This window comes from Oreochromis niloticus, linkage group LG10 (genome assembly GCF_001858045.2).
Source record: "Oreochromis niloticus isolate F11D_XX linkage group LG10, O_niloticus_UMD_NMBU, whole genome shotgun sequence".
In the NCBI taxonomy this organism is placed as follows: Eukaryota; Metazoa; Chordata; class Actinopteri; order Cichliformes; family Cichlidae; genus Oreochromis; species Oreochromis niloticus.
Window position 1 is genome coordinate 16,565,309 of NC_031975.2, and position 23,436 is coordinate 16,588,744.

General features: G+C 39.5%; 2 protein-coding genes across 2 annotated transcripts; both read left to right on the top strand.

Moving 5' to 3' along the window:
- Positions 1-596: 596 nt before the first annotated feature.
- Positions 597-15,962, top strand: LOC109203815 (uncharacterized). Its single transcript, XM_019363552.2, has 5 exons — positions 597-1,576; positions 3,181-3,232; positions 9,816-10,052; positions 10,337-10,511; positions 14,827-15,962. The coding sequence occupies exons 1-5, from the start codon at positions 597-599 to the stop codon at positions 15,960-15,962; spliced, it is 2,580 nt and encodes an 859-aa protein (XP_019219097.2).
- Positions 4,468-5,421, top strand: LOC109203864 (olfactory receptor 1-like). Its single transcript, XM_019363678.1, has one exon. The coding sequence runs from the start codon at positions 4,468-4,470 to the stop codon at positions 5,419-5,421; it is 954 nt and encodes a 317-aa protein (XP_019219223.1).
- Positions 15,963-23,436: the final 7,474 nt, after the last annotated feature.

The following is a 23,436-nucleotide window of genomic DNA, read 5'->3' on the forward strand; positions in this document are numbered from 1 at the left end:
CTATATACACACACACACACACACGTAGAAAAACATATTTAGTACACACGTTCAGTAATGTATATACCTTTATATATTGTACACATATTTATTACTTTTTAGATTAGCCATTTTTATATTTTGCTTGTTTTACGTTATTGTATTTTTGCACAACTCTGTTGCTTGAGAAGCTCGCACACAAGAATTTCACTCACATGTACTGTACCAGTGTACCTGCACATGTGACGTGACAATAAAAGTGATTTGATTTTTGATTTGATATTGTCACAGTATAAATGTTGAATTATGACAAAGGAAATGCTGAACATTTAAAATCCTATATCAAACAAACAAAGGAAAAAAAACAACATTTGAAACTACCCCCCATCACCCACCCACCCCACCCCCACCTATACCACACACACACACACACACACACACACACACACAACACACAGAGTAGCTATTGGTTTGATAAATATAAACACTGAGGGGATCTGCAGATAGCTAGAACTTCATCATCTGGGGTACTCCAGTTTGCATAACAGAATCATGATGTGCAGTACTGCTGTCATTATCAGAGCTTAGGCAATATAAGACTGTAAGATTTTTTGCCAATGGACCTTTTCAACTCTGCACTTGGAAAAAATATCACTTTTTTGCGTCCTGCATTTTTCATTATAAGTGGATTTATTGGCATTCCTAATATAAATTATTATTATGCCTTTCTGGTTTTTGTTTATATTATTTCTGTCCTGGCAAACACAGCTGTCATGGCTGCCATATATTTGGATCACAATCTAAGAACACCGAAATATATTGCAGTTTTCAATCTTGCATTGGTTGATCTGTTAGGTAACTCTGCTATGGTGCCAAAGGTTCTCGATATCTTTTTGTTTAATCACCCCCACATTTCCTATAATGACTGCTTGACATTCCTGTTTTTCTGCTATGTATTCCTTTCAATGCAAGCACTAAATCTGGTTGCACTGTCATATGACAGAGTTATGGCGATTGTTTACCCACTGCATTATCAACTGAAGTTAACTCACAAGCTTATGTTCTCTTTAATTGCCTCTTTCTGGGTGTTTGTCATTATTGTTGTACTTATTGCAACTGGCCTTCTTACAAGGCTTTCCTTCTGTGAGTCAGTCGTTATTAAAAGCTATTTCTGTGACCATGGTCAGATATACCGGCTTGCATGCAATGATTTTACACCTAGCGATATAACTGCTTGGATTTTGCCAGCTCTTATTCTTTGGCTTCCTCTTACAATTGTTTTGTTGAGTTATCTGATTATAGGCTATGCTTTAGCTAAAGTAGCCACAGTTCGAGAAAGAATGAAGGGCTTTAAAACCTGCACAGCTCATCTTTCATTAGTGGCAATCTATTTCCTCCCAATATTAATCACATTTACTCTACGTGCAAACATAGAGCCAAATGCCAGAATCATAAACCTGTCTCTGACCTCAGTCTTTCCTCCAATGCTGAACCCTATCATATATGTTCTTCAGACACGAGAAATCAAAGAATCTCTAAAAAAGTTACAGGGAAGAATCATAACACACTACAAAAATAGAAAAGTCAAATTTAAAAAGTAAGAATAAATTTGGCATAAATATTTTTACCCCTTTGTTTATTTAAGGAATGCATATAAAATAAAAAAAATGTTCAAGTATGTTTAAGTACTTCCAAATAGAACCCAAATTACAAATGTCCCACTGCACGGGCCAATGTGCATTTGATTTGAAAACACATCATGTAGCAAAGATTTGTGATTTGTAATGTTTTAAGCAACTGTACAGATACAGATACATACAGATACTTATTCACAACTATGGCCAGTTTATGAACGTGAAAGTTTAGGAGTTTATCATAAATAAAATAAAATAAAATAAAGCCTGTTGTGAAGTCATGCACAAACAGGGAAAGCATGGAAAGGTGAAAGATTAGATTCAACACAGGGACCTTTATGCTGTGAGGTGATAGTGATAACTAATCACATTTATCTTTAGCCAAATGTAAGGGTTGCCTTTCTGAGATATATGCATTGCAACATGACATATGGTTGTTGGTTTTTTTTTTTTTCAAAGGGAGATTCAGTAAAGCTACTATATAACTACAGAAATACATTTTAATGACTGTTTAAATAGATCATTTTCTGCTCTGAGAATATGTCAGGAAGCCTTCCAACTTCTCTTTCTTCCAGCTTCTATGTGGATATGGGCAGCCTTTGATTAGTGTTTCAAAGAACATCCAACCAAAATGTAAATATAATGTAAAGGACTGACTAAACTGGTAGAAACCTAGAAATGTTATTTTTTGTGGCAAATAAACTGAATCATGGTGTAGTGACCCGACTGAGTAAATTCTACTTATAACAATATGATCACATGGTTTGATTACAGTGGGAACACAGGGCTACTAAAAGTGACAGACCGTGTGGTTACATTTTAACATTGGTTCTCTGAGTGACGACATTAACAGGCCAGCTTTTGAGCTGCTCCTCGTGGTCACGTGCTGGTGTTTTATAAGCAGGAAATTTTTGAGTCCTTAAGTTGAGACTATGCTTCGTATGCTTTATATTGATGAGAAAATTCGTATTCTCTCACTAATAAATTAAAAAAACATTGGTGAAAAAAAGTTTAAATAGCACAGGAGGAATCAGCAGTACTGAACAGGCCAATTGCTATCCGGTAATCAAGTTACACTGTAGGGTTTCTGAGGGATTTGCAGTTAGTAGTAGCTATGATGTAGTTTTCCTGCTAAAGCATAAATCGCCAGTAACAAACCACCCAAAGTGTAAACTCAAAGTGTAGACTCTGCACACTGGGTACTCTTCAAGGGGTGGAAAAGAAAATCTCGCCAGTCTGTACAAGAGCAAGGTCTAACCAAGTGTGTTAGCTCACATACTGTAATATGTAATTTGCTGGTAATAGAATCACAGTCAGTCTTCCTGTAACAAAGGACAAAGAAATATAAGCAAAGGAAACAATAACCCTGGGAGACTACTTACAGAAAAATGCCTAAACATATAAGGTCAATGGACAGAAGGTTGTAACTTGTACAAAACACTTGCACTAGGAACACTTGAGTACAACACATGCTGTACTCACTAACTGTACTCACAGATTGTCTATACCTCCTGAATCAAATCATGTTATATGTGCTAGTGTCCTTAAAGCTGGATGTGACTGATAGTGAGCAGGCTCAGGGTCGCTATTGCGGGGACCCAGTATTCATGGAGTTCTTGGTAAGCTGGTGAAAGTCACCCCACTTCGGGGCTCCATTATTATACTGGGGGACTTTTCTTGGTCAACAACAGTGGGGTGTGATTGGGAGGAGTGTCCTACACCCAGTCTGAACCTGAACATATTGTCCATGACAAACAACATGCTTAAATATAAGTGTGTTTATACCTGTAAGTGCACATATGCAAGGGCGCCCTAACTAAAAAATAAATAAAAATAAATAAATAAGTAAATGGAAGCGTACAATTATTCATTTTCTGTGCTGCTGTCACTGTCACCTGGATGGCACTGGTGGCATAGCGAGAAACATGTTTTTCAAAAAAAAAATTTTTTTCCACTACCCTTTATACCATCCAGCCATTTCTGCCAAGTGAGATTTCCAGTACAACAGTGGAATATGCCACCTGCAGAAATCTTCTGATGACACTGGAGTGGTTGGGTGCATTAAGGGTGGGAAGGAGTCTGAGTACAGGGATCTGGTGAGGAAGTTTGTAGAATGGTCTGAAATTCTTTCTGAATTTCAGCAAGACAAAGGAGATGGTGGTAGACTTCTGGAGGAAAAAAAACCTGTGAGTTGGGCCATCACAACATCATGGGTGAAGACCAATCACATCTGCTCCACTCCAAACTTCCAAGGCAGTGCACAACATCTGTCTATCTTTCCATTCCAGCCATCCATCCTCTTCTGTCTTGTGAAAAAATATTTTACCTTTGATGAGTCTTTTAACATATGTTAGCTTTTACCATTATTGACTGACTTCTATTAACTAAATTTGCTACTTACGAGCTTATTGACACAAAGTAACAGTGCCCAACAGCAAGCTTGGCAGGACAGCAAAGCCGGTATTTGGTAAGCTTAGATTAATATCAGGAGTAGACAAAGGGTACACATTTTTCACTAAGTACCCTTTCCAGCTTTTTAATTCATCCAAAACAACATGATGTTTAGTTGTATTGTCAGTCTGAGGTTGACCAGCATTCAGAAAAAAATTCAGGATAGCAGGATGGCAGTCAGAAAATATTAACCATTATGTAATATTCCTATTAGTTAAACTGTCTGCACAAAGCTGTAACCATATGGTTTGATGTCATAGGGGAATGCAAAGTGGCTATAAGGGACAGAACACAAAGGTGCTCTGCTTCCATTTGGAGCCAGTCTTAACTAAACAAGGTTTGCCCAAACAGAAAATAAAGGGCATTAACTTTAACCTTACAAGATTAACAAAAAATTCTACAAATGGAATTTTTTAATTCAGCTGTTGGGAAAAACATCACATTTGTGAAACCTGCATATTTCATAATAAGTGCATTTAATGGCATAGTTAATATTAGGTATTACTTTGTCTTTCTGTGCTTTATTTACATTTTTTCAGTGGTGGGAAACACACTAGTGATGATTGTCATAATTTTGGATCATACATTGAAAGGTCCAAAACATATTGGAGTTTTCAACTTTGCATTTACAGACCTGTTAAGTAGCTCTGCTTTGATGCCAAAGCTTGTTGACATTTTTCTGTTTAACCATCACCATATCTCCTACAATGACTGCTTGGCATTCATGTTTTTCTGCTTGACTTTTTTTGCAGCACAGGCTTTTAATCTGGTTGTATTGTCCTTTGACAGAGTCATGGCTATCATGTACCCTCTGCACTACCAAATGAGAATGAGCCACAAGCTCATTTTATCTTTAATCGCTTTTTTCTGGCTTCTTGTTATTACTATCATACTCATTGCAGTTGGTCTTCTCACAAGACTTTCTTTCTGTGACTCTGTGGTTATTCAGAGCTATTTCTGTGATCATGGACCTGTGTATCGGCTTGGCTGCAATGATCTTACTCCAAATCGTGTAATTGGTTATTTGGCACCAGTTCTTGTTCTTTGGGTTCCACTGGCATTTATCGTGGGAAGCTACTGCTGTATTGGTTATTCTTTGTCAAAAACTGTTACATGTAGGGAAAGACTAAAGGCTTTAAAAACCTGCACAGGTCACCTTTCATTAGTGGCAATTTATTTCCTCCCTACACTATTTATCTTTACCTTTGGGAGTACAATACCTCCAAATGCAAGGACTGTAAGTCTATCTTTGGCCACTGTCATGCCTTTGACTTTAAATCCAATAATCTATGGTCTTCAGACACAGGAAATCAAAGAATCGTTGAAGAAGTTATTAAAAGTTAAAATGCAATTTTAAATTTCAACAAACAAAAAAAAGCATTCAGATTTGAACCTTGGCAGTACCCAATCATCCTTTGTGGGGGTTTTTAAAAAGCTGAAAACATAGACTAAAAATTCATATAAAATAATCCAAATATGGCAAACAAAACAATAATGTTTCATGTCTCATAATAACAATATAACATTATATAATTGTTGTTGAAAATTGAAACTATTTAAAATGTAAAGTATAAAAATCCTAAAAACAATGTGTGAACATTTTATTGTGAACACAGAATTGTGCTGGAGTAATACATTTACAAGTAGAAAATATTTTAAATCTAATTTCCAGTGTTGAGGTCATTTCTTTTAGTACAATGCCACAATTTATGCTATAATTTTTTGCTCTTAAAACATCATGTATACGGTTATTGTGTGTGTTTTTGTGAAATACTTTAATGTAATAGTGTATTTGATGCTGGTTAATGAACATTACAAAGCATAATTATTAATTTTAATCATTTCTTTACATTCTCATTTGACTTTAAACCACAAGGCAGTTAATAAAAGCCCTACTGTGACTTTCAGGATATCTAGGTGTGTTAGTGGAAGTTTCTGTTTTGTGTGTGGTCTTTTTATGGTGGAAACTTATGTCCAGAATATATTTTAGCTGTGACACCTTAGTATTAAATGCACTTTAAACCTGTTTAAGGTAAATAATTTTAAAAGTAAAATAAAAACTGTAAATCTAATTACAGTCTTTCTCATTTGAAAACACAACTGTATGATATTACACAGCTATTTTATTGCAAAAATCTACTTTCGTAGTACTTTAGTGTAGTACTACTGGTAGCTGTTCTACCAACCCTTATTGTATTATAGCACCACTGGAGGGGGGGTTGCACTACTATTGTAGTAGTTGTAGGAGTCTCCTAGTGGGTGTGTGAGTATAGGGTGGCAGCCATATACTCAGAGAAACCTTACCGTTGTAACGGGCTGGCGCCGGCTACTACCGATCCCCGCACATGTATGTTTGGACAGAGTAGAGCCGTGGAGACCTGGCTTGATTGGTCTTGTGTTGCTGGCAGCGAATAAAGGTCTGTTGTTTGATTTAACTGACTGGCTTCGAGTTATCCGGCTAACCTTCACACCCTATGCCCGCTGGACCTGCTAGCCGCTCCTTCCTCGCCAGACTGCTGTTACACTGTGCTCACCAGAACTTTACGGTTCAACACATAAGAAATTATACTTGACTGGCATCCACTGCTTATGGTTAATTGAAAAGGTAATAGCAGATAAAGTCCACTGCAAACAAAGACACACTGTTAACATTAAAAAGCTTGTGGCATTTACACATTCTATGTGAAAATAGATCAAATTAGTTTCCAATATGTCCAGAGATGGGAATTGCTACAAATTTACTGATTTCAATCCCATTTTCAAAGTCGATTATCAGTTTGATTTCTTATAGATAACTGGATGTTGTGTGGTCAAATGTTTGTCTGTGTTGGAGGTATTTCCCTGCTTTGTAGTGATCGGTGTGGAGGTTGTTAATGAAGTAATGTATTACACATATTACACTGAACATTTTTCTTAAGTTATGCAGTATGTTACTTAATTACTCCCAGAAGAAAGTATTTTATTAGACTGCTTGTTACTGCTGATTGTGCTGGTTAGGGATGGGAATTAATAAGAGTTTAGCAATTCCGATTCCATTATTGATATGACTTATCGATTCGATTCCTTATCGATTCGTGTTGGCTCCAGTTTGAGAGTCACCACCATCTTTAAGCAGCATATCAAAGACATTACATTCATGCAAGTTAATTATGTGCTGCGTAGTCAAATGTTTGGGCATGTTGGAGGTCTTTCCCCTCTTTGTTGTGATCAGAGTTACTGAGGGTCATTACCAGTGATGGGAATAACGGCGTTACAAGTAACGGCGTTACAAGTAACGGCGTTACTAACGGCGTTACTTTTTTCAGTAACGAGTAATCTAACTAATTACTATTCCTATCGTTACAACGCCGTTACAGTTACTAACAATAAAATGCGGTGCGTTACTATTTTTCAACATACACACGCGATTGAAGCTGTCTTCGGCTTACTGGGAGGTAGGAGGGTAAAATAGTCGCACAAGTGGATCTGATTGGCTGAGTAAGAGTAAGGTAGTAAACCAATCAGGGGTAGACTTGGGCAGATGTTCACATACAAACAGATAGCACAGTAGCAAAAGTCATGGAGAGCCCGGATAATTCGAAGGTAGCATTTTTTAAGTGGAGGTACAGACATTATTTTTCACTCAAAGAGATAAAAGGCAAGAATCTGTATGTGAAATGTAACCTATGCCCTGGAACAAAGTGTCTTTCAACATCAGTTACAAGCAATTCAAATCTTACAAAGCACCTCTCAACGTCACATGCTTCAACAAAACTGGTCGCTAAGAACGACGGTGTTGATGCTAGCAGGCGCAGCTCAAACCCAGGTGAGGCTAACATGAGCTCAGCGAGCGATGGAGATGTAGCGACGCAATCCAAGCAGTCTAAGCTTGATTTCTCTTCTCCACAAACATCTGTGACTGTGACACAGACTGAATCAAACAAACTGATAGCCAGGTATGTCGTTGAGAACATGCTGCCTTTATCAACAGTCGAGTCGGATTCCTTCAAGTCTCTTCTTGCCAAGATACCAGCTAGAGGAGGGGTCGGCCCACCATGTAGAAAGACTTTTTCCAAATACATCGACACCGAGTATGCTAAAATGAATGTCGAGCTCAAAAAGACATTTAATGAGTTAGAATACGTCTCTACTACAGCAGACATCTGGACCGCATATAATAAAAGCTATTTTGGTGTAACAGTACATTGGATAAATCCACACAGCACGCAGAGAGAGAAAGCAGCACTGGCATGCAGAAGATTTAAGGGTCGCCATACGCATGATAATATTGCTCTTGAGTTGGACAACATTCACTCACACTATGGCATATCCCACAAAATAACATCAACTGTGACGGACAATGGCTCTAATTTTGTCAAGGCCTTCAAAAAGTACCAGCCAGTTGAGGAGGATGACTCTGAGAATGATGAGATAGTGGACTCTTATAAGTACCTGGGTGTTCACCTCAACAATAAACTGGACTGGACTACAAATACAGCCATCCTGTATAAGAAAGGCCAGAGTCGACTCCACCTGCTGAGGAGACTGAGGTCCTTCGGAGTCTGCAGGACTCTGTTAAGGACATTCTATGACACTGTGGTAGCATCTGCCCTTTTCTATGCAGTGGCCTGCTGGGGGAGTGGATGCACGGACAGGGACAGGAACAGGATTGACAAACTGGTGCGGAGGTCTAGCTCCGTGCTGGGATGTCCCCTGGAGTCTGTGGGGGTGGTTGGCAAGAGGAGGATGTTAGTAAAGCTGACATCCATCATGAACAACCCACATCACCCACTGCATGAGTATGTGAGTGGGCTGAGCAGCTCCTTTAGTCAGAGACTAAAACACCCTCGGTGCAGGAAGGAGCGCTTTCGCAGATCATTCATCCCAACAGCAGTTAGACTCTATAACTCCTCAATCACAATGTCATAAGTCACTGGACACTGTGAACATCCACGGTCACCACTTCATGCATAATGGACCTTCCATGTGTATGGACATGTGCAGGTATATATGTATGTATATGTATACATATGTATATTTAGTGTGTACATGTGTGTGTGTACATGTCTATAAATAGGAATAGTAGTAGTGGTACAATAGCTATATCAAGCGATATAGTTTATGTCTTCCATATTTCCAACCATATCCATAATCACATACTGTGTATGCTACCATTGTATATAGTGTATTATACTGTGTGTGCTACCATTGTATATAGTGTATTATACTGTGTGTGCTACCATTGTATATAGTGTATTATCTTACTTTTTTCATTGATTGTACTTATTTGTATTTTTTTTTTGTATTTCTTTCTGATATCTGTACCTGAGCTGAGGTGACGCAAAAATTTCCCCGTCGTGGGATCAATAAAGTCTTATCTTATCTTATCTTATCTTATCTTATGAGGATGAGGTAACTTTTACAAACATGAATGATGCCTTAAAAAACAGTGTTGGTGATGATAATGACAACGATGAAAATGTAGGTGTGATGATCACTCTGCTGCCACACCAGAGATGTGCATCACACACATTAAATCTTGTTTCTTGTAATGATGTTGACAAGTGGCTACTTTCACAATCAGAAACAAAGGCAGTATATAGAAGCGCTACCACAAAGTGCACAGGGTTATGGAACAAGGCCAGTCGCTCAACAATGGCTGCAGAGACAGTGGATGGCATTATTGGAAAGAAACTGCTAGTTCCTTGCACTACAAGATGGAATTCGTTTTATGATTCCCTGGCTCGAATCTGTGAGATTTCTCTTGTTGAGCTGAACACCATCTTCTCCAAGTTTGGGTTGACAGCCATGACAGAGTGGGAACATCAGTTCATCAGGGAGTACTGCACTGTCATGAGGCCACTTACAGTGGCCCTGGACATTGTTCAGGGAGAAGACAACACTTTTTATGGGATACTCCTACCCACACTGGAGACATTGATGTTTAAGACCCTGGAGTTGAGCAGTGGCCTGCAAATTCTTGAAAACCTTCCAGAGGCAGTTGTCACAGTAAGAACTTGTATTTTTAATCAATTGCATTTTATACATATGGATGGAAAATGCATATTGTTAGTTTATACATCTTATTCTACGCTTTAAAGCTGTATGACTAGAGAGCAGACCTTTTGCTGTAAAGCAAGAACAGAAACCATGTACTTTAAAAAGAACAATTATGAAAAATGTAATGTAAAATGCAATATATTTTTAAAGATCCACATGATATATGATGTGGTGTGTGTGTCTATGTGTATAGATAGGTTGTATAATATATGCTTTACATACTTAACTTTCAGGCAATCAAAACAAGATTTTCGAAGGTGTTGGAAAGTGAAGATGCTCTCTTGGCTGCTGTGACTCTGCCCAAGTTCAAACTACGTTGGCTGCGGACACAGGAAAGGAAGGACAAGGCCAAGGCAAGTCTGCTGGCAGAGTGCCGGAAAATTGTCCTTGACAAAGACCAGCGAGCAGGTACCAGCACACCAACATGCCAACTTAGCACAGACTCAGCCACAGAGGATGACTTTTTTTCCTTTGAAGATGAGGACGACACCTCTGGAACTTCAAATAGATTGTAAATGGCCATGGAGTTAACACTTTGTATTATCTGTTTACATTTTTATACTTTATAAAAATGTTTTAGTTTTATTATGCAGTATATTTTTTCTGTGTTAAATTGAAATCACCTCAGCTATCTACTTTTCCATGGAGGAAAATACTTGTTTAGCCAGAGTTCTCTAAAGCTGTTACAGTTCGACTCATTTAATTTGCACTACATTGCTTAAAAAGCATAATTTAATTTAATGCTTATTTGACAGCCAGTTGCAGCCTGTTTATGTGCAATAAATATCAAAGGTTCTGACACATCTGTTGTGTTTTATTGTATTATTCATGACAAATTTAAAAAATACTTCTATTTACAATTATAGAATATTATCTGATTGGTGTTTTGTCATATTATCACAGTAACATTTGAATAGTTTTTATACATATATATTAATGTTTACTGTTAGTTCCTGCTGTAAAGTGCCTATTTACTTCAATTATATATTTAGTTTTATAACAGAGTTGCATATATGTTTTAGTGTGTTCAAGTATGTTTAGTAATTTATTTTTTTATTATTTTAGTAACTTTGATTAAGACTGGATCCAAGTTGTTTTACATATTTAGTTACTTTTCCTGGTAATTAATTACTTTTATAATATTGTAACTCAGTTACTAACTGAGTTACTTTTTTGAATAAGTAACTAGTAACTATAATTGAATTACTTTTTCAAAGTAACTTACCCAACACTGGTCATCACTCTGAAAAGTAATTATTGCAAATATTACACAGAACACTTTTCTTAAAAGCAATGAAGTATGCTACTTAATTACACCCAGAAGAAAGACATTCATTATACTTCTTGTTACATTGCTTTCATGTTACTCTGTTAAATGATCTGAAATACACTGTCTCATAATTACTATTTAATAATATAAACCTACAGACTACAGCCCCACACACCAGCAAAAATATCTATCCTAATTAGGACAGACGTGATCTTTCTCTTAGTATTCTAACATTCACATATGCTCTCAAGCACCAGAGGTTTTGATCTCAACACGATTTATTGTATAGGTAAAGGAAAACAAGCCGTTAACCCTGAGGAGAGTCCTCACTCTCCAGCTCTGAACAAGAACAACAGCAAGGACCCCGTCCCCTTCCTGCACACACACTCACTTTTTCTGCAGCACAACCAAACATGTCTCTTAAAGAAACAACAACAGTCCACAGAGATAGTTAACCTGTCACAGTAAAATAACCTTTAACAATCGTTACAGTGTTTAGTTATGAACACAAAGTCGACAGCACCAAAATCAAAGTTGTAAACCAGCACAGACTTTAAAGCGATCACCACAATGATTCTACTGTAGAAGCATTTACTTAGCTTTAACGTCACTCCGGGTTCTTGGCTAGCTTAGCATTAGCATGCTAGCTGTGCAGGTGCTTGTGAAGAGCTGAAGTTGTGTTAACAGTATGATCGGTTCTTGTGAGAGTGCAAGAACCAATTCAGTGCAGGCCAAATGACACCACCAACCCCCAGCCAGTGGTGAACTACACAACAGATAGTGAGACACTTGTGTTGATAGCTGACACAGGGGCAGCCATTTCTCAACTCAATGAAACAACTGACCCACAACAGCTTCACTGAAAGTTGGATACTCAGGGGAACCACAACATCAGTATTTCACAAAACCATTGGATGTGACTTGTGGAGATCAAAATTTGAACATCAGTTTCTCTATGCACCAGATTGCCCACTCAACTTACTGGGCTGCGACCTGCTGACTAAATTGGATCTGACTATCTCCTGCAATGAACAAGGACTATTGGGCCTGACTATCTACTGCAATGAACGAAGATTCTGAATCTGCTTGCCACTAAAAGAGCAACTTGGCCACAATCATTGAGTCCTATATATGGCACTAAAGCAGAATCAGAAGAAAATCTGACTAAAATCTTTTGGTCATGACTAGTACGCAGAACCCAAAACACCACACATTCACTACCAATTCATGGCCGTGTGGCCAGCTGAAACAGTTCAGGGGGCTGAACGGGAGGCCAGTGATTAAGACGGAGCATATCAGGAGGCTCACCGGGAGGCCGACTGAAAGGCCAGTGATGAAGACGGAGCAGATCTGGAGGCTGACAATGATGGCGAAGATCCTCAGCTGACGGGACCGGAGGCTGACAATGGAGAAGACAGAGACGGAAACTATAAGGTGGCTTAGAAGATGGCCGGCACTGTTGTGGCCTAGCAGATGGCCAGTGAGAGAGACCCTCAGGTGGCTTTGCTGGAGGCTGACGTCGATGAGGACGGAGACCCTTGATGGAGCAGGACTGGGTTTTGGCGAAGCAGGACGTGGCAGTGCACTGGCTACCAACTCGGTTGGAGCCCAGACCTCTGGCTCAGGACCTGGTGGTGCAGTGAGCACCGACTTGGGCAGAGTGCAGACCTCTGGCTCTGGTGGAGTAGGACAGTACGGTGCAGAGACCTTTGGTGGAGCAGAAACAGTACCAATTGTTGTGGAGACTGAGCTGGCTGGGGCAGTGCAGGGGCACAGGTGGCTGCGTGTGGCACACAGCCTGCTCCAGATGCTTCCCAGATTCGGGCAAACAGGGACCCTCCAGCTCAAGTTTGCGCACAGATGATGGGTGTTCCTCAGGCTCAGGCAGATGGAAACCTGCAGGCTCAGGCGGCACTGTGGAGTCCGCAATAGGCTAGGTCTGCTCAGCTGAGCTCCCAGCTGACACAGAAGTCTGAGATAGCTCGGCTGAGCTCCCAGTAGATGCAGGAAGGAGACCTTCGGTGGTCCCAAGTAATTTAACCTGGCGCAGGTGAGGGTTCTTCCAGGAGACTGTAAGTCGGGCTGAACGCCAACGAGACAAAGTTCATGAATGCCCCGAGGTGTGGGCAATGTGCCTCACCAAACTCTAGAAGTGGACCAGATCTCTGTCCCTCACGGGGTGATTTGAGTCCGCTGAGTTCATGTTGTGGTTGTGTCGTTCTGTCATGGATAGCTGTGTGGCAGGAAGGAGTAGGAGCCGAACTCAAGACTCAAAAATCGAAGGGATAAAATAAAAGAGGCAGCTTTATTGTTGTACAAAAACTTGAACGCTACAAACAAGAAAACAAAACCTAAACTAGAAACATGGATCTAAGAAATGAGAACAGAGAACTAGGAGCAGCCAGGAACATGATGAGCACAGGGAAAAACACAGCAACATGGACAACAAGCAGAGCAAGACAGAGGGCTAAAATATGCACAGGGTAACGAGAGGATGGGAAACAGGAGGGAACACAGCTGGAACTAATCAGACATAACAAGACGGGGTTGAAGCAAAACTGAACATACTAAACACAGGACGAGAGACTGTCAAAATAAAACAGGACGTACGATAACCATGGAGACAAAAATTAAGACATGCAGGCTTGACACTGGGACTGGGGGAGAAATAGACATGGGAACACAACTGACTGGGCCACAGAAAGGGAACACTGAATGAGAAGACGAGACTTAAACACACAAGGCTGGCAAACATGGAACGTGGAACACAGGGGAGTCATGGAAACAACCTAAAGACCAGAAAGTGCAAATATATCATAAAACAGAAAACAACAAAGAATATTACTTAAACCATGAAAGATCGATGGGCGTATCTGAAAGGGAACTATATTTGCTTTATTTGCTTTGGACAGTAAACAGGAAGTTCTTTTGTTCTGCTCAGTCAGACCAAGCAGGGGGCCACACAAGGCATTTGGAATAAGCCAGGGATTGTAGGTAGAATACTATAAAGTACATATCTATGTGCCTCCAAATGAAGATGTATTTGTATATGTTTTATGTGAATGGGTTGTCAAGCTTTATAGTTAACAATGAGTTAAAAATCATTAGGTTATTTCTTGTTCAGTTCTCACTTTGACTTAACATGATGCAGTTTCTTGTTTCTTTTTTTCTTTGATATAGGACTGTTTGGACCATCTGAACTGTGCATTTGTGAGTGGGACCTAAACAATGCACTAGAAGTTAATATTGTGTTTTTAATCATAACTGTTGTTGGCTTTTTAGCAGTTATATATGAGTTTTGATGTAATTGGAAAACAACCCACTATAGCTGTTGACCTAGTCAACCATAGACTATTTTTTGCTGTAAGGAAATTGAGAAACTTTCTGCTATAGTAGTCAGACAAGCTTGACCCTTATTAAGTTACCCCTATTGCCTAGCCTTTCTGTATTCAGCTTCATCACCCTGTTACTTCCACAAGGGAACAGATAGCTGCTATAAGGAACAAAACACAAAGCTGCTGTGCTTCTATTCTGAGGCAGGCTTCACTAAAGAAAGCTTGGCTGATTTGAAAAAAAGAAGAAGACAAAAACATCTTCAAATGGATTTTTTAAACTCAGCTGCTGAGAAAAACACCACTTTTGTGCGACCTGCAAATTTTATAATAAGTGGATTTGTTGGCATACCTAATATTAGGTATTACTTTGTCTTTCTGTGCTTTATTTACATTTTTTCAGTGGTGGGAAACACAGCTGTGATGCTTATAATAATTTTTGACCACACATTAAGAAGTCCTAAATATATTGCAGTTTTTAACCTTGCATTTACAGACCTGTTAAGTAACTCTGCTTTGGTGCCAAAGGTTCTTGACATTTCTCTGTTTAACCATCACTATATTTCTTACAACAACTGCTTGACATTCATGTTTTTCTGCTTTACTTTAATTTCAATGCAGGCTTTTAATCTGGTCGTTCTGTCCTTTGACAGAATCATGGCTATCATGTACCCGTTGCACTATCAAATGAGAGTGAGCCACAAAATCATTCTGTCTTTGATCACCTTTTTCTGGCTTCTTGCTATTGCTCTAACAGGAACTGCAGTTGGCCTTCTCACCAGACTACATTTTTGTGAATCTGTGGTTATTAATAGCTATTATTGTGACCATGGCCCTATATATCGGCTTGGCTGCAATGATGTTACCCCTAACAAAACAATTTCTGCTTGGTCAAGAGCTTTTGTTCTATGGCTTCCTCTGATATTTGTCTTGGGAAGTTACTGCTGTATAGGTTATTCTTTGTCAAGAATTTCTACATGTAAGGAAAGAGTGAAGGCTTTGAAAACCTGTACAGGTCACCTTTCATTAGTGGCAATATATTTCATTCCTATTTTAGTTGTTTATAGTTTTGGGAGTACAATACATCCAAATGCAAGGATTGTAAACCTATCTTTAGCCAGTGTCATGCCTCCCATGTTAAACCCAATAATCTATGTTCTTCAAACTGCAGAAATAAAAAAATCTTTGAAACGGTTGTTAAGAGCTAAAATACAAATATGTCACACAGAGTGCTGTAGTTTAATGAAACACATGTAGCAAAACACTTATAATTCAGTGTAAGCAAAAAAAAAACAAAACAACAACATTATATAACCATGACACTAAAAAGGACAACCATTTGAAAATTAAAGTGGGAAACCCTAAAATAAGTGAATTAATCTTTTATTTGAATGTTTCCTAATTGTATTCTGCAGGGGTAATTCCTTCCCTTAACATGTAGAAATGATTGCAACTTGTATCTAATGAAAAAAGTAGCAGCAGGACTAACCTTTCTACACTATACCTTTCCACAAGCAATAGCTAGCTGCTGTGCATATGAAGCTTGTTTGTTTTGGGGTTTTTTTAAAATGTTTTTCATTGAAATAATAAAAGGGAAAAATGAATTTTGTTTTTCTAGAAAGAATACTAAAGGATTGATATTTTGGGCATCTTTCTAATTTCAATGCATTATACGTACATCAGGAAAAAATATTTGAGTTTTATGTTGTGATTTATGAACTTTTTGTAATAATCTTGGCTTAAATGTAAGTGTTGCCATTTTAGGACATAATGCACCAGTACACTTTTTAAAACAGGTATGTAGAGAAAAATATTTTCTCTTCTATACTTTGTTTTATCGGAGTTCACACTGAAACTAAAAGTAACTTGCTTAAGATGTTTATTTATCGTTTGATCTAAGAATATTTCAGCATGTACTCCTGCCTTTGTCTGTCATGAAAATGTATATATATTACTGCAAATACCATTTTAACAAAAGTCTGACCAATTTTGTAATAAAATGTGAAGATCTGACCAAACTGAAAGAAAGCTAGAAACGTCAAGCAAGCTCAACCTGTCATGATCCTGGACCAAACTATTCTTAGTTTTCGTGTGTTTTGTATTTTGTTCTTTATTTATGCCTTGGTTTCTAGGTGGTTCTGTTAAGATGTTCCTTATTTGATTTCCCCATGTGACTTTACCCCCTGTGTGCCCATCTGTGTATCGGTGAGTCCTCGTCTCCCCTCCTTGTGTTTTATTCCATGTTTTATGTCTGTGCTCTCCCCGTGCTCTCACTCTCTCCTCCCGTCTGCACCTCTGTGTACTTCCTGTTTTACTTTGACAGTGTCCTGTCAGTGTTGCGTTTACTCCTGCCGTGTCTTGTTATGATTATCAGTGTCACCTGTGTTCCACGTGTGCTCCCACTTCCCTCGTTAACCCTCTGTGTATTTATGTCTGCGTCTCCCTCAGTTCTGTGTCGCGTTCTCCCTCATTCATGGCTGTGTGTTTCTCTGTGTACTATGTTATAGTTTCCCAGTAGTGATGGGTAGATAAGGCCTCGTGAAGTGTTTCAGCACATTCCCCAAACTGTATCGATACTGTGTGGACACAGTGTTGCTGTTTTTGTTGTTTGTTTTGTTTTGTTTTGTTGTTGTTGCTGAGGCCTGGGGTCCGTTCTTCGTACCTCGCTAAGTAAGTTAGCCAGATTTGATTGTTGACGATTTCGCGTGATCTTGGATCGTTCGGTTCTCCGAAGCTCATCTGGGACTTGCTGTCATAGCAACAGATCCGTAAGCGTAAACCTGCTCGGGAGCAGGCTTACTTTATGTAAACAGGATTAGATCGCGGCCACTCAGGTATGTCCGCTTCATTTATATGAAAGCAACAGCGATATTTCTCCACTGTTTTTCCATAAATAAATATTATCAATGTAACTAAAGATAATGCAGTATTTGATTCTTTTATTGATTTCATACAGATACATACAGGTCATTTCCTTAAAAAAGGGAAATGTACTATTAAGCATTCTATTACATGTATTTGATTATTCCAGATGTAATTCATATTTTAGAGTAGTAATAAAAATTACTTCGTGTAATCAAGATGAGAGACCACGGCTATAAAAGCGAAGGTGGATTTGGGAAGTCTGTCGCAGCCATGTCCTGTCCGTTTGTACGCGAGCAACCCATTGCCGAAGGTGCAAGATTGATAAGGAGAGTTCTCAGAATTCAGCGTATATTGCGGGATAGACAGGATCCTTTAGCTCAGCGCTACAGTGTGCTCATAGAGAGATATCGATCTTCCCGTTAGGGTATTATTTACTTAACCAACTTGTTGGATCCCTATGTTAAGAGTTCCACTCACCGTAGTCGGGCATTAACAACCTCACAAACTGTGTGCATTGCCTTGCGTTTCTTTGCGAGTGGCACGTTTCAGGAACAGGTAAAAGTGATGGAGTGTTATGTGAAACTACACACAAAAAAAACACACAATGTCAATAAATGTCACAGTACAAAAAGCATTTTAATTAAGGCAACAACCAAATATTTTACATTGTACAAATAGAATTATGAGCTCATTTACCAGTTATGAAGGTGCTGCTGCTACTGCACCCCGGCTGCTGGTCTAAGGAAGAGCTGCCCCCAGGGATGCCCTCCACAATGGGTCTGGTGGCATTCAACCCTAGGGCCAGCTCCTCTGCCGGGGTGTGACGAGGGGGTGCAGGACCACCACCTGTCTTTATTTGCTCTGCCCTTTTCTTGGTTGCTGTTATAAACAAACAAACAGATTATTTCAGGGTCTCTTTTCAGGAGACTAAAAGCAATATAAGTGATAAATATTACCATTCTGTAGAATATTCTTATATTTCACTTTTACTTGTTCCCATGTTCTAGTGGGTCCTGTTGTGGCTCTAATGTGACAGAGGATATAATGTAATATGATATAATATGATATAATGTAATATAATATAATACTTACGAGTTTAATTTGTCAGCAACTTTCTGCCAGCCCTCTCTCCTTGCTTTTGCAGCCTTTGCAGTGTTCCCCTGCGTTTTAATTTCTTCGCTTTTTGGTTGTAGATGGCGCCGAGTGTCATGGCACGCCGTCTCCCTGTCCCGATATGTTTCTTATTTATGCTCTTAGTGGTGTCCCTGCTAGTTTTAAAAACCCACTCTTTGTTGGTTTATGAGCGACAGATGCTGCTTAACATCCGTGACTCACTACCGAAGTTTCCCAGCATTAACGAGCAATGTGGAGGACTCCCGCCGCCGCTGGTGTCGATACCGGAGGAACTGCACCGCTGCGATCCCCCTTGGACTCCTTCGAAGCGAAAGCGCTGGATAAATGGACGTAGGCGTGGAACGCGCTCTGGGAAGCGTGTTCGGGTTAAAGCTCGCATGCGGTGGGCTTTCACCATTGGCGACCCTGGCTGTTTAGGACCTTACTCTGGCCTCAAACAGCGTTGCCTTCTTCCTGTTTACCCGACGTCATCGGAGCATGCTCACCGGCCGCTGCTTTATTGGCCGCTACGCCGACGGGATGCGAGGGAAGGTGGAGTGAATATAAATAATCTACAACTGCTGCCTGCCACCACAGATGGACAGAGAATTAATTTAGCTCTCTTAAACACAAGATCGGTATCAAACAAAACTCATGTTCTTCGAGACTTTTTCGATACGTATAAATTGGATATCATGCTCCTAACCGAGACATGGCTGCGCGTTGGGGAAGTGGCACCCTTGTTGGATCTGTGCCCCACTGATGCCAGCTTTTTCAGCTCCCCCAGGCTGTCTGGGAGGGGAGGCGGGGTAGCCTCTATCATCAAAAACTGTTTTAAATGCAAACAGATACAAAGTCCTGGTGTTTTTACCTCATTTGAGTCCCAACTCCTGATCTTAAACTGTCCTGTGGTTCTAATTATAGTCATCTATCGTCCACCTAAATATAATGATTTGTTTATCTCGGAATTCTCAGACTTCTTGACATGTTTTATTGTTCACTATGAAAGGATTCTTATAGTGGGGGACTTTAATATCCATTTGTGCTGTGAGGATAAACCCCTGGTTAAAGATTTCTTAAATATAATTGACTCCTTGAATTTTACACAACTGATGTCTGGGCCAACACGTATGGGCCACACCCTAGATCTTGTCTTAGGTTATGGACTGAATATATCGATGACTGAAAACTGTCTTCTACCTATTTTAGACCACTCAGCAATTTTATTTGATATTCTAATCCCTAAATCTCCAGCTTTTGAGAGGGGAAAACTGCCCCTCAGATCATCTCGTTTTATTAGCCCTGAGGCATTGCTTGGAGTTAAACTACATCTACCTGAGGTGTTGGACCCCATTTTTACCCAGGGGTTATGTGTGGACTCTTTGACTGTGAACTTAAATAATACACTTCTTGAGCTACTGGATTCTGTTGGTCCCGTGAAGAAGCTAAAATGTCAAAAAAAGAACCCTATGCCTTGGCTAAACGAGGAGCTCTTGAATCTAAGGAGAAATTGTAGAAAGGCAGAGCGTCACTGGAGATCTTCCAGATTAGAAGTATTTCTTCGGGCTTGGAAGGACTCCCTGACTTCTTTCCAATCAGCGATGTCGACAGCGAAAGCAAATTACTTCTCAAATCTTATCATGAGTCATAAACATAATTCAAAACTATTATTTAACACAGTATCACAACTTACAGAGAGTAAGTCAACTCTCTGCTGTTCTAACTTGATGGCTCATGATTTTCTTGTGTTTTTCAGTGATAGGGCGGACACACTTAGGAATCAGATTATTCCTTCCTCAGGTAGTTTGTCAGACTACTCAGATGTCTTGCCTGTTGCTGCTGATAAACTGTTCTCTGATTTTAAGGTCATTTCTCTGTCTGAATTAACCAAGGTTGTAAAAGCAGCTCGTAGTACAACCTGTTCATTGGATCCTTTACCAGCCTGGGCTATAAAAGAACTGTGGTCAGTATTAGGACCCTACATTCTGTTTCTTCTAAATATTTCATTGATTACTGGAGTCTTCCCTGAATGTTATAAATCAGCTGTGGTAGTACCAATCTTGAAAAAGCCTGGACTAGATGTTGACATGGTTGCAAACTATAGACCCATCTCACATCTGTCTTTCTTGTCTAAAGTCTTTGAAAAAGTGGTTTTTAAGCAGCTCACTGAGCATTTGTCAACAAACAATTTGTTTGAACCATTTCAGTCTGCTTTTAGACCAAATCACTCCACAGAGACAGCTTTACTAAAAGTGGTGAATGACCTGATGGTACATGCAGACAATGATCACACTTCAGTTTTATTACTATTGGACCTAAGTGCCGCATTTGACACTGTTGATCACGGCATTTTATTGGATAGGCTTGAACATTTTATTGGAATTACAGGGAATGTTTTATCATGGCTGAGATCTTACCTGTCAGGGAGGTCTCAGACTGTTAATTTTAATAATGTTCTTTCTGAGACCTGTGTGGTGAGGCATGGGGTCCCTCAGGGCTCTGTGCTTGGACCACTGCTGTTCTCTATGTATCTGTCGCCTCTTGGTGCTCTTTTACGTTCTTTTAAAGTAACCTTTCATTGTTATGCTGACGACCTGCAGCTCTATGTTCCTCTAATAATTGGAAACTGTACTGAAATCTCTAATTTGGAATCTTGTCTATCAGCAATTAAGGGCTGGTTATCGGATAATTTCCTGTGCTTAAATACTGATAAAACAGAGTTGATGGTCATTGGACCGCCTAAATTTCAGCACTCGTCCCAAAATTTTACCCTGAGAATTGATGATAGGGTCATAACTTGTAGAGACAAAGTAAAAAATTTGGGCGTGTGGTTTGACACGGTGCTCTCTTTTGAGTCCCATATAAAAGAAATAACAAAAACCGCCTTTTATCACTTGAGGAACATAGCTAGAATTAGACAAGTTTTGTCAAACGATACTGCAGAGATTCTTGTTCATGCATTTGTGTCCTCACGCATTGATTACTGTAGTGCTCTTTTCTCAGGGCTACCAAAGAAAAGTTTTAAAGGTCTACAGATGGTGCAAAACGCAGCTGCTCGTATTTTAACAAGAACTGGAAAATTTGAACATATTAGCCCTGTTTTATACTCTCTTCATTGGCTACCTTGTCCGGTTCGAGCTGATTTTAAAGTCCTGTTGCTCACTTACAAGGCTTTAAATGGATTAGCACCTTCGTATCTCTCTGACCTTTTACACCGGTATATTCCATCCCGTGCTCTCCGATCTCAGGACTCTGGTCTTTTAAAAGTTCCTAAAGCCAGGAAAAAGAAAACTGGAGAGCGTGCTTTTTTTTTTTCGTGCCCCGGTTTTATGGAATAACCTCCCTCAAGATATTAGGCAGGCATGCTCTGTCGAGGTTTTTAAAGCTAAGCTGAAGACACACTTGTTTACCTTATCCTACATGTCTTAACTCTATGGCTTTTAGGTTTTAAATGTTTTCTTCTTTTTATTTTGTTCTTAATTTCTCTTTTTTCTCTGTTCTTAACTTGTACTGTGTCTCCTATCTGTAGTGCTATGTATTACTTTTAAACCCTTTTAATTTCAAACAGTTGTACAGCACTTTGCTTGAAGGTGCTTTATAAATAAAGTTATTATTATTATTAATTAGACTCTGAAACTCCTGATATCCCTCAATCAAGAGTTCTTGCTCTGCTGCCGTGAAATACTGAGCTCGCTCCTTCGACATCTTCGCCGACCAATCACAGGGTTGCCGATCAATGTTTCTACTATCGATGCGTAGCCCCTTTTAAGCCACCCAGTGATCTCAGATTACTTCATCCAGCTATACTAATCATCAACAACAGGTGTGTTCGGAGAACCGGATTAGCGAGCTCAAAGTTAGCGCGATGATTTGATCTTGGATGTAGTAAGCGAGGTACAAAGAACGGACCCCAGGTCAACCCTCTGAACTGTGTTTTGTTGTTTGGGCTCGTTTGCTCCCTGTTTTTTGGTTTTGGATTTTTTTTTTTTGTTGCCTGTTTTTCCAGCAATACAGTTGTGATTTTTACTTCAGTTCTATGTTCCTGAGTCCTGCATTTTTTAGGTCCACAACTCTGCCTGCCAAACACCTACACCTGAAAGCATGACAGGTCAGGCCCGAGGGTCAGGAGGGGGAGGAATTTGTAAAATAATGTTAGAAAGAATTATAATTCAACCAAATACTTTTATATTACCAAATGATTCTCTTTTCCTGAACACATATTTCTACTTTTAAGATATGTTGCTTAAAAAAATATTAAAGTCATAAAAACAAAAAAATTAGAAATGTTTTAGAATTTAATTATTTATTAAGCAAATAAAAAAATTCAAATTTTTATACCCAAATTTGATCGAGCTTACTGGATTACTCTGAGAGTTAAAAAAATGAATCAGCGACAAAACTAATTTTTCTATTCTGAAATTAAAAATTCTCTTATGAAGTGAGACATACAGAGTAGCAAGTTCCATCCATCCATCCATCCATCCATCCATCTTCTTCCCCTTATCTCTGGCTGGGTCACGGGGGCAGCAGTCTAAGCAGAGAAGCCCAGACCTTCCACTCCCCAGCCCCCTCCTCCAGCTGATCTGGGGGGACACCAAGGCATTCCACACCTCTCGAAGGAGGCATCTTTGTCAGATGCCCTAACCACCTCAACTGGCTCCTTTCGATGTGGAGGAGCAGCGGCTACACTCTGAGCCCCTCTCGGATGACTGAACTTCTCACCCTATCTCTAAGGGAGAGGCCAGCCACCCTT